This window comes from Gobio gobio (genome assembly GCF_949357685.1).
Source record: "Gobio gobio genome assembly, chromosome: 3".
In the NCBI taxonomy this organism is placed as follows: Eukaryota; Metazoa; Chordata; class Actinopteri; order Cypriniformes; family Gobionidae; genus Gobio; species Gobio gobio.
In genome coordinates this window covers 58,059,452-58,074,451 of record NC_137099.1, presented here as the reverse complement: position 1 = coordinate 58,074,451, position 15,000 = coordinate 58,059,452, and the positions used below count along the sequence as shown (strand labels likewise).

Sequence of the window (15,000 nt, the reverse complement as noted above, 5' to 3'; positions counted from 1 at the left end):
ATTTTGTTACCTATTTTTAATTTAGTCTTAGTCTTAGTCTTCTGCCAAATGTCCTTGTTAGTTTTAGTCATATTTAGTCATTCACAAATCTTTTTTTGTTAGTCAAGTTTTAGTCGACTAAAAGTCTCATCATTTTAGTCTAGTTTTAGTCAAAAGACAACTCAAGGTATCTTAGTCAAGTTTTAGTCGACCAAAAGTCTAGTCATTTTAGTCTAGCTTTAGTCAAAGGAAAACTCAATATATTGTGTGGCAAAATAAGTTACATAAAGTACTTATAACCTGCATAATGTTTGTGCCACAACACCACAGCTAACTGGTTGGTTTACAGCGTAGATGCCTAAAATCAGCATTAGCTTATGACACGATGGGCACAAATATTGATTTCGATCTTGATTCAGTATGAATTCATATGTATATAGCTACTGTACATATAAGGAAAAATAAGTTTTTTACACTTTTTTGGGGTTATATTACATTTGCTTGCATTCTTTACTATTCACTATTATTAACATTTCAAAATTTCACAAATAAGTCAGCAGTTATGATCTGCAATACTTTGAGCAACTAGACTACATGTGTATGTATTAAAGAGCCATACAGGCACCAGTAATGGCATTACAAGTTAAATGTTTTATTTTTCCAGCCACAAAATGGCTCTAATTTGCCTCTTTGCAGTGGAATTCTCTATTTTAACCTTAATTAATACACTAATTGTGATATAAATAATAAAAATATTAGAAGAAAAATATTTAAGTGTTCATTAATGGACCATAAGTATTGCACAAATAGTATTTAGTACCAAAAGATCTCCTCAAAATATTCAATAAATATTATTGAATTAAAATATAGGCTATTTATTTTTAAAATAGTTAAGGTGTATGGTCACATTTGACCACCAATGAGTATAAGTGTGACTTAATTAGTAAGGAATACCTGAGGGCTAAATACAAGAAAAAAATATTAATGTTAACAATGTTGATCTCTACCACTCTCCATAATACAATGATACTGTAAATGTGGCTGACGCACACTATGCTGTACGGGTTTGACAAAAATTGCTGCAAACACCTGTAAAGTGAAGCTGTTGTGTAACTTGCGCGGCTTAAGCCATTCAAATATACTGACACAGCGCTAGAAGTGTTGAGCGCTCCGGGAACCACGTGACCATGCGCGACTGCCGCGAGATGACAGGAGGAGTATGAGAGAGACCAGGGGCACGTTCAACGCTCAAACCGGTGCGCAACGTTTTGCAACGGTTTCCGGTTGAACGTCATGTTTCCTGGAAACGGTGTGTAACGGTGTGCAACGGGTTTGAGATGCGTTTTTTCTCGTTTGGTGGGTGTGTCAAATATGTCAGTCCAATCAGCAGCAACATGTATATAAACCACGCGGTATTAAAGAGACAGCTCACACAATGGGTCCAAGTGAAGATGTTTACAAATGTGTCCGCTGCAGCTCAGTATACAAAACAATTGAAGATATTAGAAGACATGATTGTCGTAAGAGTTTATATATATATATATATATATATATATATATATATATATATATATATATATATATATATATATATATATATATATATATATATATATATATATATATATATATATATATATATATATATATAATCAACATGATGATGTATTTATTTATATATTTAGCTTCATTGCAAGGCAAGTTTATTTATATACCAAATTTCATATATGGTAATTGCTTGATATAAAGTGAGAAAGAAAATAAGCTATTAAAAAAGTAAGAACTAGAAATAAAATGATTTAAATTAGAATTGATTACCAGGAGATTAAAAAGTTAAATAAATGTGATTGGGGTGTTGTCATTTATTCTGGACGGCAAGGGCAGTGATTGCATGTATTTTGCAGTATTTTAACACGTATTTATATCGATTTTATCAGGCTCCGAAAATTCCACAAAAAGAACACAAAGAATGGCCTTCTCGGCTGCCATAGTTACAACTCTTGCGTCAACAGAACAGGGTGTTCAACGCAGCACCGTTACCGTTTAAAAAACGTTTTGCAACGTTTTGTCGGTATAATTTGGTATGGAATATGGAATATGGAAAGCTAAGGATATAAATACATCATAATGTTGATTTTTATATATATATATATATATATATATATATATATATATATATATATATATATATATATATATATATATATATATATAGGCCTATATATATATATATATATATATATATATATATATATATTAGCCTACTATAAAACTCTTACGACAATCATGTCTTCTAATACCAGCGGACACATTAAACAACTTTACTTCCATTGTGTGAGCTGTCTCTTTAATACCGCGTGGTTTATATACATGTTGCTTCTGATTGGACTGACATATTTGACACACCCACCAAACGAGGAAAAACGCATCTCAAACCCGTTGCACACCGGTGCGCACCGTTTCCAGGAAACATGACGTTCAACCGGAAACCGTAGCAAAACGTTGCGCACCGGTTTGAGCGTTGAACGTGCCCCTGTACTCGAGCAACAGCGGGAACTCTTTCGGAATATTTTGAACAGCTGAATATTCATCTCATGATGAAAAAGTAGAGACAATTGTAGACGAAAATGAAGAGAGATTTTATCTTAGTTTTTATTTTATGCAAAACATTTTAGTCTCGTCCTTTTACATCAACAATAATGCATGTTAATTTAGTCTTAGTCAGCGTTTTTGGACATTAGTGCAGTCTCGTCATCGTCTCGTCTTCGTCATGGAAAAAAAGGTTGTTGACGAACATATTTAGTCTCGTCTCGTCTGACGAAATTAACACTGCAATGGTGACATGCTTAATGCTGCAATGCATGCTGGGAGTCATGAGCATTATACTATGGTGGCTCCCAGCATGCATTGCTGCATGAAGCATGTCACCGTTATAGACTTTATTCACAGCAGCGCCATCTTTGATTTTTAACGGGAATGAAAGTGAGGCTGTGAGGGATAGACCTACATCTCTTCAGTGGGCTCTTCTGTTATGTGTTTTTGAATTGTTATGCTGATGAAAAATATCTTTCCAAGAAGGTTCAGTAGACAAAACACTCCAGACAACATGAGCTGTGGAAAATTATAAGTGATCAAAGGAGCTTTTTACAGCGGATGCCATTGAAAACAAGAGAAGTCTTTCCGTTTCACATCTGTCACGACGCTGCTCTGAATAAGGTCTATTGAGATTCAGATGCTGACTCTTTATGTGTGTGCTTGTGTGTGTGTGTGTGTGTGTGTGTGTGTGTGTGTGTGTGTGTGTGTGTGTGTGTGTGTGTCTGAAGGTTTTCTTCGTTTCTGATTGCATTTAAAAATCTAAATCTGTATATTTTGTGAAATGGTGATGTCATCACACCACGTCCCGCACGGGAAAGACTAGAAGGGCTACAGCTACAGCACTGGGCATGCGCACATCAATACTGCTTCATTTAATGACTGTATTTGCATTATTGTAAGGGTAGGTTTAGGGCAGGGGTGTCCGACCTGCTCCTGGAGAGCTACCGTCCTGCAGATTTCAGTTCCAACCCTGCTCCAGCACACCTGTCTGTAATTATTTAGCATGTCCAGGTGTGTTTGATTGAGGTTGGAGCTAAAATCTGCAGGGTGGTAGCTCTCCAGGACCAGGGTTGGACACCCCTTGTTTAGGGTGTAGGCGTTAATAAAACACATCTGGTAAGTAGCACATTTATTTATTGTTATTTTATTGTGAGATTTTGCCTCACTTCCTACCATTGCTGTACCCCTTCTAGCCACAACTCTTCTTCTCTGTTTTTAGTGCATCTCTGTGGCAGAATTACAGCGCCACACACTGGCCTGGCATGTGTACTACATCGTTTTGAGTCGGTTTCATTGCTCTCGTGTGTATGCATATATTTCTTGAGACGAGGGGAAAAAAGATCAGATAGGGAAAGCTCTGGCTTCGTGTGGACGGGGCCTAAATGTCTTTTCAGTTGATTTCATCGAAGGCCTGGTCCACACGTACACGGGTATTTTCATAACCAGAGTTTTTCCTCCTCAATCGCGTCCACAAAAGCATGGTTTAAAATAAAAATCTCTGTCCACATGAAAACGCAAAACCACGCTATGATTGGCTGCCTGATTTCCACATGGGTCCCATCCACGGCACTGATGCACTGAGGGATGCCATGGGCTCAGTGAAACCCTTCTACAAGTTCCTTTACTGGACTCAGTGACAGGTAACTGTATACACACAGGGGCAGGTCCCAACTGGACTGAAGCTTCACACACGCGCCTTACTCTTTTGTATTCTTGCATTCTGGCGCCTCTGTTCTGCAATACCATGAAATGACTGCGCATGGATCTGTATACATGTGATAAGCGCTGTTAGCAGAGTTAAAAAGCTACGTCCGCCATTGCATAGACTCGACTAAGGAGAGAACGGCGCACACTTCAACTTCACAAGCCAATCTCCGGTTTCACAATCTACACGACAACACTGCAACTGGAGTTTCTAAAAATCACCCTAGCTGGAGTTTTCAAAACCGGAGTGGTTTCTGTAACCGGAGACTGTGTTTGCGTGTGGACGAACAGCCAAACTGTGTAGAAAAAGCTGCGGTTTTGAAAATACCCATGTTCGTGTGGAAAGGGCCTAAAGCTGTGGCTGAAGTCAGTTGTAGTTCTTGTGTTTCTCTTTCCTTCTGTGATTCTGCTCATTATCATCAGGTGTCTTCAATAATCAAACAATCATCACTCAATGAATCACTTAAGTATCTTATTAACTCTAACACTGCTTCAGTGTTACTTTAACACCTGCTGGTGATTCCCATATGAGCAGTGTTAATTCAACACCGGGGAATTTACTGTGCAACAACAACAACAACAACATCCATTATAAAAGCACTCCATCTGGCTCCAGGGGTTACTAAAGGCCTTCTGAAGCAAAGCCTTGCGTGAGAAAAATATCCATATTTAAAAATGTATTAACTAAAATAACTATATTCTGCCTGCATATGCATCATTCTATGGCGAAAGAGTGACCTTTGACCCGACACATGACATGACCAACACAGAAGCTCAGAGGATAGAGAGAAACAAAACACTGGTCATGAATTAGAGTCTAAAACGAGCATTTTTAAAGAGAAATGTGGGAGGATTTTGATATCAGAGAAGAGGAGCTTGAGTTTGTTGCCCAGACCCATTAGTCTGAACCGTGAGGCGTCAAAGCTTCTCCTGCATCATACGCAAATATCTCCTTTTGTGTTACAACAAATAAAGAAAGTCATTCTGCAGATTCAGTGACATAAGAAAGTGCTTGATGTGTGTGTTTGTGTGTTTCTGTGTCTATTTCTGAGAGTTGACTAGTTTTACCTGTGACGTCAAGCTGAGCTCCAGGAATCCCCGTCCATTTTCCATCCTTACTGTGTGTAGTAATTCTGCAGTAGTAGACGTGTTTATCAGCTTCTGTTACAGCCGTCAAAGTGAGACTGGAAGTGTCTTTATCTTTATCTTTACTCAAACACTGAACTCTTCCGCTTTTCTCTGGATCTGAACACAGATTAGGTAGTTCTAGAACACCTTCAACAGGTTTGGTCCAGAAAACTTCTTTGAGCTCATAACTCTGAGGATATGTTACAGTGCAGGATATTGTCACTGATGATCCCTTTAATGCACAAACATATGAAGAGCTGTAATTCACTCCCCAAACCCGCTGACCATCAACCGCTGAAACACAGACATGAGGAATGAAGAGGCTTTCATGTGTTTTAGAGCAATTTACAAAATATCTGTTCACTTTTGAGCATTTCTCTGTTATCTGACAGCAAAACACTCATGTCCGTTTATAAGTGTGAAGAGCTCAATCATCTTTAGTTCAAATATCTGTATCTCACCCGCAGTCATGATCACTACGATCAGAGGAAGAGACTTTATGAGAGACGACACCATAGTGACTTCTGCAATCAGAAAACGGACAATTATGACATTATGAGCATCATCGACACACAACATCACAAACTCTGTTTGACAGATGAAGCACACGATGATCTGAGAATAATCCACGGCTCATTGAAGGCTTGACGTGAACTGATGAAGTTTCTCATGTCAGGCCTCGTGTGTCTAAAGAGCTTCACACAATATTTACATCTACAGCAGAGATTGAGCTTCTGGAGTCCGAATCACTTCATCAAACCAACATTCACCGACAACAGTTTTACAAATATCACTCGTAGCTTAACTGAATTATTATAAATAATAGTTAAAATGGTCTTACCGCTCTGCAGTGTCGATGTGTCGACGCCCAAAAAAACATCCGCAGTTTAAGCGTCAGACGTCTCGTTTTCACACTTTATAAAGAGCAGCTATAAATGTCGGCCTTGCTCTTCCTGTTATGAGTGATCGCCATCTCAACTACACAAGATCAACTGGAGAAGAAAGTTCACGTCTGCAGATGTCAAACACACGTCAAGCTTAATCTCTGTGGAGTTCACTATTGTTAAATCTGTGTGAGAGAATATGTGAAAGATGTTTACTTTGAGAAAGAACAGTGTAAAGATGCTCATCCCGGCTCAGGAGCGTCTGAGCAGCATCTCTACAGCTCTTAGTGTCACTTCCTCTTTCTCACACAAACTCTGTGTTCAACACATGAAGCGGTGGACGACACACACACAGTCCTAACCATCAGCAACTACATTGTGTGTAAGTGGGTCAGTGCCAGTTTCTGACAGACAACTCAAGCTCTCAGATACCAGACCGACGACAGATACAGGAAGAATAGTTTTAATGGTCTTAAAAACACTACATCACTAACAGATCTATTTAATAACTCCCAAAAATGGCCCAGTGGTGCTCACAGCAGAGCCAAATGACCTCCAGCTGCTCCTCTGTGGATCTATGGGTGGAGGGATGGAGTTATGGGTCGGTTAGGGTGTGGTTGGACCGTCTAGCTCCACCCTTTACACCCACATCACATCCAGAGGGGAGGAGCTGGACGTCTCGCTCCACCCGTGGCTCTGCAGTGAGCAGCCTCTCAAAATGGAGGAATTACATCCATTACTCAAATCTTTTCTGCTCTTCCATTGACTTTACTGTCATCTAGTGGTCAAAAACATGAAGTGCACTTTACAGCCATTACAGCAGCTGCTTTTATGTCTGATTCTTAGGCTGCGTTCACACTGCAGGGCTTAATGCTCAATTCCGATTTTTTGAAAAAAATCGATTTTTTTGCAAGGCCGTTCACATTTCCAATTAAATGCGACCTTTTGTGATCTCCTGTGTGAACGTGAAATGACCCAGAAGTGACCCGCATGCGCAGAAGAGTACTCAACGGTCAACGACGTCACTTGTTTCGCCATTTCGTTGGAAATGTTTTCAAAAACCGCCCGGTTCCGATAAGAGCCCTCGAGTTTGGCCTGAATAGAGCTGTCCCCCCAAATATTAATTAACTCCGAAATCTCGCTTCCCTTCCACTGACTGGTCTCAGCATCGTCCGCCCTAGTTGTTTATCTTCTCATTCCCACCTACTTCAACGAACAATGATGACGTTTGTCGCGTATCAACGACGTGCGGGTCGGATACATGTGACCTGGCAGTTCAGACTGAAGACGTATTTCAAAAGATCGGATATGTATCGGATTTGGACCACATACCCAAGTGGCCTGGGTCGCATTTGAAAAGATCGGATCTGTGTCGTTCAGACTGTCATGAAAAGATCAGATACAGGTCGCATAAGGGCAAAAAAATCGGAATTGGGTCGTTTCAGCCTGCAGTGTGAACGCAGCCTTAGATATGTTGATTTTATAAGTAATAAAATGTTTTCCTGTATTGTTCACTAGTGTTAGGAGAAGCTAATGTGTGAACAGGAGGAAATAATGTGAATTTATAAAGATAATGTATAAAAAAAAATGCACATACTTTATATAAAATGAATCGAGCTTTACAGTCGGGATGGGAAATGAACACTCGCTGAACACTGGCACTTTTTGGACAATAGCTGGTTATTTTGCTTCATCTATCAGTCAATGTGTCGCCAATCCTACATCTCAGATTATCCTTTGACCAACAAATACACAAAAGACAGTGTGAACACAAATCTAACACACTGACTTGTTTTAGCAGCTTCAACGTAACAGAACTTGAACCAAGAACATCTAAGTCCACTTTTGAGGCCAAAGAAAAAACAAAAACATTTCATTTGGACTCAAAACCAACTGAGGGACGGTACAATCTGTTTATTTTATCTGTTTATTTTATGTTCATTGGATGATATCCGTAACAATGAGATTTAAGAGCAAATCTTACACAATAAGCAAAAACACATGTAATGGTTACATATTCATACAAAATAGGATCATGACACACTTCAGAAACATCACCGTACCGCTTTGGAGGCGAGTAAATGATGGCAAAATGTTAGTTGTAAATGTGGTCATTTTGTTCTGAAAGTTAAAAATACTGGAGGTGAAAATGAATCTTAGTGACTTGATGCTCAGTTTTACCCTGATTTGCATAAAACACAACTAAGATGATCAGACACTGGAACTTAATACTCACAAACAATGGCAATAATATGACAGATAAGTCCAGGTAAAACACAAACTGTGCTGGAGTTTGATGAAGACCGAACACAAGGAAGATTTCCTCAATTCTGTTTCTCAAACCAGTGTTTTGTCTCTGTCAGTTTCTTTCTGTTGTTTGCCTCAAATTGTTCTGGAAAGTCTTGAGGATTTTCCCGCGCTGTGGGCGGAGCAACGGCGACAGGCGTTAATCTGATTGGTGTTCAGACCCTGCAGTGTCTTAATCCTGTTTGATTGGTTATTTTTTACTGCTATGTACAATAACAAAATGAGAATTTATTAAATTAAGAACTATTAATATAATTCACTATTCTGGTTCGCTGTGTTTTTCTATTTGGTCCAGTCTCACTAATCTAATTCATCACTTCTTTGTGTGAAGTGTGACTGATATCCTCTAGATGGCAGTCTGGACACACACATGAAATATATCAGTTATAGTGAGAAAACACACAGCAGCTACGAGAGAAATGTTTATTTGAGATGTTGGTATTTTAAACTCTACAAAAATGATTATGTTCCTCCAGTAAAGATTCAGCAGAAGAAAATCCAGTCAACAGAGCCGTCAGACATGACAGAAACTAGAGACTTTAACACAATCAGTTCCAGATTACTGAGATTAACATCAAAATACTGCTTAGCTGGGATATTAACATACACACATTTCATTTTTAATGTGAAGCAAACACTAAAGTATTGACTAAATGTCGCTGCAATCTTATTTTAAACATTTGAATTGCACAAGTTTTCTCCTAAAATGCATTTTCATATGCAGCACAAACATAAAATATAAAATGGAGGCTAAAATATAGATATGCAAGACTAATACACACAAAAAAACAATTCTGCAAACTCTTATGAGCTCAATTGCAATATACAGAGTTGAAGAAAGCAGAATGTGACTGATAATGATGTCGATGAGCTGCTGATGATGGATGGTCAGTTTCTGCCCTTACGAAACAAAAATATATTGCAGTATATTGGAAAATATAATGTAATACATAAGGCGATATATTCCCATATATGGGATTTAATATTTATATTTTCCAATATATTGCAATATATTGAAAGCGGCAATCATTTGTATATTTTGCAATATACTGCAATATATTACATATATTGTATATATGTACCATCAATATATTAACAATATATTATAATATATTTCAAGTAATATATTGGTAAATATATTTTCCTTTCATAAGGGTGAGGAGCATCAGTCAGCAGTGATGCAGTGAGGAGAGTTTAATGTGGATCTGCTGAAGTCACTGCTAGAGTCTCATATTCAGAAGATCTGGACTGAAGCTCAAGAGCCGTGTAGGTGTCGTCAGGAGCTCTGGACTGAACACCCTGTGAGAGACAGATCAACAAACAGCCTGTTTATGTGTGGATCTGCTGAATCTGACTGAGGAAGTGTTTGAGACGTTTACTGACTGGGATTGTGCTGTAAATGTCGGCAGATGTTCTGGACGCTGGATCCAGAGCTGTGTATGTCTCATCACTCGCGTCAGCCGTCTAGAGAGAGACATTTATACACTGATATTGCTTCATACACACTATTGTGTTCATAGTTCACACAATCACACTGTATTGCAGTTGTAGATGGAGGTGTGTGTTTGCCGACTCGCCTGCTTTTGATTCACGTCTGCAGTTCCTCCTTCTCTCCTCTTCTTCCTCCTGAAAACAGAGAGAAAACTATATTTACAAAGAAAAGGCTTGAAATAGAGTAAGTTTACTTTAGATGTGAGATTGATGTTTGTTTAGTGAGCAGAAAAACTTCACACACTTTATGAACACAATGATGATGATGATGATGATGACGATGAAGATCAATCCCACCACGAGCCCAGAAACTGTGTGCAGAGCCGCTCTCTGAACCCCTGAAACAAGATCATCATGAAGATCATTTCACACGAGAGACAGATGAAACTGAAAGAGTGTGTGTTTATAGGAAATACCGTTAACAGTGAGTGAAACAGACGCTGATCTCTGAGATCCGTATTTATTCTGAGCCTCACAGTAGAAGCGTCCACTGGAACTGGAGCTAAAGCTGGAGATGCTGAAACTCTGTCCAGATCCAACAGCTGAGGTTTGATTCTCCTTAAACCAGCTGAAGTTCAGAGCAGGAGGGTTTGAGTCACTGCTGCAGCTCAGAGTCACTGAATCTCCCTCCACTATTACAGACCGACTGACCGACACTGACACGCTCTTTGGAGGATCTGCAGGAAATAAATATGAATATAATGATTTATTTATGCCATGACCTTCCATTATCATTATTGAATTGGCTTGGAAGATCCAACTTACTGATATTGCTACTAAACTTATTATTATTCTTTTTCTTACCCTAAAATGTACAACTCTATCTCCTCCTAGAGCAGGAGTGTCCAAAGTCCGGCCCTTTCAAACATGTCTATTAAAATATATTATATGTGGCCCGCCACGGATAATTTACAAATCGTGCAGTTTCACGATGTCAACACAAGGTGGCAGCACTAGATTTTAGGCCAGGGAAACAGCGGCAAAAGCGGAACGAAACAGCGCTGCTTGTGCTCTGCACAACTCGCGAGCTCTGACTCTGAACAAATGTGTTTACGAGAATCTCTCTGTGATTTGATTGAATTTAAATCCAGTTAAACAGCACTGACTTAATCAACAACACTAACATGCAAATCAGCCGATTCAGTTCAAATACTTTTCAAACAACAATTCACCAACATTTATCATGGCTTTACTGTGGTAACACCTGTAACCGTGGTAATTTGTCATAAATGTAGTTAATATCTCATTTTATTTATTTGTAATGTAGACATGTATTAGGCTAAATGAGTAATAAAGGCCAAATTGCAGACTATTTTTGTCATAAACTTGCAGTTTTGTGCATTTGTATTTATATGTTGATAGACTAAATACCATAAAGCCATTCTAGATATAGAAATATTTTTTTTTGTTTAACTTTTTGCCTTGTGTGCACTGCAAAAAATGCTGTCATTTAGTATGTTTGTCTGGTTTCTAGTATAAATATATCTAAACATTCTTAAATCAAGATGCATTTACTAGATAAGTTAAATGACTTTAGATATTTTTTCTTATTTTCTAAAATGAAATTGAAGTGAGTTTTTGGTTAAAACAAACAAATATAAGAAAAATGATATTTCTGTTTGGAATCGGGTGTGACAGATTATTTTTCTAATCCTTTGGCAGGTAATTTAGTTTGTTTCAATCAAAAACTCAATTCATTTTGATTTTTTCCCCCAGGAATCAAGAAAAAAAAAAGTAATTTTCCTTAGTAAAAGCATCTTGATTTAAGAATTTTTAGAGATTTGGACAGAAATACCAAGTAAGAAAAGCCTTTTCTGCAGTGTGGTTTTATCTGTGGTGATCTAAATAGAGCACTTCATAAATTTAGATAAGAATAGAGTTCTAACTCAGTAATAATAATAATAATAATATTTCACCCATTCAAACTCTTTGGTTGATGAAAGTTTTACAGATATTGTTAAATATTTATAATCTGTGTCCTATCTCAAGCTCCTCTACTGTCAGTTCAAGCTTTTGTCAAATCTGTCATGTTTCCAAGAAACAAAACATTTCATAAATACAGTATATATAATAGAAAAGGGACCGGCCCCCGGGTATGTCCACAACATCGAATCTGGCCCCCTTTAAAAAAAGTTAGGACACCCCTGTCCTAGAGCTTTAACTCCACAAACTCCAAACTCGGCTCAGACCTTCAGACTGTTCTGACTCTACTTCTTTTCTAACTGATCGGGGCGAAAAAGTCGCCGAAAAACCCCATAGCCTTAACATTGCAGCGAACTTTGACCCCTCATAGCTCAGAGCGAGGATTTCGTGTAAACTCGTGGGTTAACACATTTGAAGAGGCGGGCAGCCTCTGTCAGAACATGCCTCACAATGGGGTATAAGTTGTACCCCTGGGGCGCAGGAGCTGCCCAAATTTCCCCATTGACTTTTAAACGCATGTGTTTCTCTACTATGGGAACTTGCATAGCTCTGGCTCACAGTGTCATAGAGACAAGGGGGTGGGCTCAATTTACTCAGGCAACCAATCACCATCTCAGGATCAGTGTGAACCTATCAAGCCACGCCCTAGCAACTGATCCCATAGACTTCCATTGAAAGAGATCAAAGCAATATTTTTTGGATAGAAGTGTATTAGAAACACGAGGGTGGGCTTTTGTGACTCTGGGCATCAACAGCCAATCACAAATCAACTTCAACACTTCCTAGCCACGCCCTAGCAACCACTGTCAAGCACCCTAGCAACTCAAATCCACAGAGGGATATCTTCACATCTGAATGTCACAGAGGCATGGGGGTTGGTTTATATCATTCATACTGACAAGCAGCTTTTGGAGGATCTTCATTGGCAGCTGCCAAGCCACTCCATAGCAACCAAACAGAGTACCCTAGCAACCGTTTACCAAGACCTATATCTCTGCCTCAGAACATCATAGAGACTTGGGGGTTGGGTCTTTTGCCTCATGCTAGCAAACTGGACTTTCAACAAGCTACACATGCTAGCAGTGAATAGCTACATGCTAATAGCAAATAGCTTAGGGTTTTAACATGATAAAAACAAGTCAAAATGTGCTAGCATAATGCTAGCAACATGCTAATTGTGTTGACATAATGTTAACAACATGGTAATCGTGTTAGCTAATCATGCTAACAACATGCTAATTGTGTTAAAATCATGCTAGCAACATGCTAATCGTGTTAACATAATGCTATCAAACATGCTAATCTTGTTGTGCTAGCAAAAATGTTGATTGTGTTAGCATCTCGCTAGTAAACATGTTAATCGTGTTAGCATTATGCTAGCTAAATAATAAGTGTGTTAACATCGTGCTAGCAAAATTATAATTGTGTTAGCATTGTGCTAGTAACTTGATAATTTTGTTAGCATCGTGCTAGCAAAATGCTTATCATGATAGCATTATGCTAGCAAAATGCTAATCATGTTATCTAATCATGCTAACAAAATGCTAACCATAATCCTAGCAAACTGCTAATTGTATTAGCTAATCATGTTAACAAAATGTTAATCGTGTTAACATCAGGCTAGCAAACATGCTAATTATTAACATTGTGTTATCAAAATGATAATTGTGTTAGCATTGTGCTAGCAACATGATAATCTTGTTAGTATTAATGTTAACATAATGATAATTTTTGTGCTAGTAACATGCTAATAGTGTTAACATCATACTAGCAAAAAATGCTAAGTGTGTTATCATTGTGCTAACAACATGCTAATTGTGTTAGCATTGTGCTAGTAACATGGTAATCGTGTTAGCATCATGCTAGCAACATGTTAACCGTGTTAGTCTATCTATCTAGACTATTGCCTTCAAACATGTCAAACTTTAAACTTCAAACTACTTTAAACTGAAAATCTTCAAACTTTAAGATTTTAAAACTTTTTTTTTCAGACTTTCTGGTCCGGCTTTCTCAAGCCAACTGCAAAGTTTGTCTCGAATAAAACATTTTGACTAGTTAAATTACTGAAGTTTAACTGTAAGTATAGATCAAAATAGTGATGAAAAAGGTTCAAATCTACATCTGAACTGGTGCAAAATTAATAAAACAATATTACATTTTCAGATTTATGTCAACCCAAGAATAAGAATTATATAAAGGATCACTAAACACAGATTCATACTTTACATTCATTTAGTATATTATTAATAAAGCATGTCTAATGAACTAAAATGTAATGCAGTCTGTATGATTGGGCCTGAATTTATCAAACAACCCTGAGCTAAATTCTGAATAATCTGTGAAATATTTCTCTAATATTAATGAATCAGTTTATACTCACATTCAACATTAAGATGAACAGCAGGAGAGATCAGATGTTCATTTCCTCTTACAGCACATCGATAGTTTCCTTCATCAGAACGTCTGACTGACCACAGCTGAAGCTGATTCAGTGTTTGATCAGGTAATGTGTGTGTGTTTCTGTACCAGATGAATGTTGTGTGTTCAGACAGAGAGCAGCTGCTCTTACATGTCAGAGTGACTGAATCTCCCTCTTTCACACTCTGATGTGTCTCCACCTGCAGGTCTGACAGAAAAACAACAACAACAACAACAACAACAACATCATCATCAACATCAACAACATCAACATCATCATCATCAACATCATCATCAACATCTTCATCATCATCATCAACATAAACATCAACAACATCATCAACATCATCATCATCATCATCATCATCATCATCATCATCAACATAAACATCAACAACATCATTAACTGATTCACTGTCAGCACATCTGAATCGTTCCCTATCCCCTATATAGTGCACTGTCTGAATCGGTCCCTATCCCCTATATAGTGCACTGTCTGAATCATTCCCTATCCCCTATATAGTGCACAGCTGAATCGGTCCCTATCCCCTATATAGTGCACTGTCTAAAT

General features: G+C 38.1%; 1 protein-coding gene across 1 annotated transcript in view; it reads right to left on the bottom strand.

Moving 5' to 3' along the window:
• The window catches only part of LOC307123061 (B-cell receptor CD22-like), a 52,972-nt gene that overhangs the window by 21,802 nt on the left and 16,170 nt on the right, over positions 1–15,000 (bottom strand). Inside the window, exon 5 of the mRNA XM_079811450.1 lies at positions 5,347–5,700. Coding sequence (XP_079667576.1) covers positions 5,347–5,700 — 354 coding nt within the window. The remainder of the gene's footprint in view (positions 1–5,346; positions 5,701–15,000) is intronic.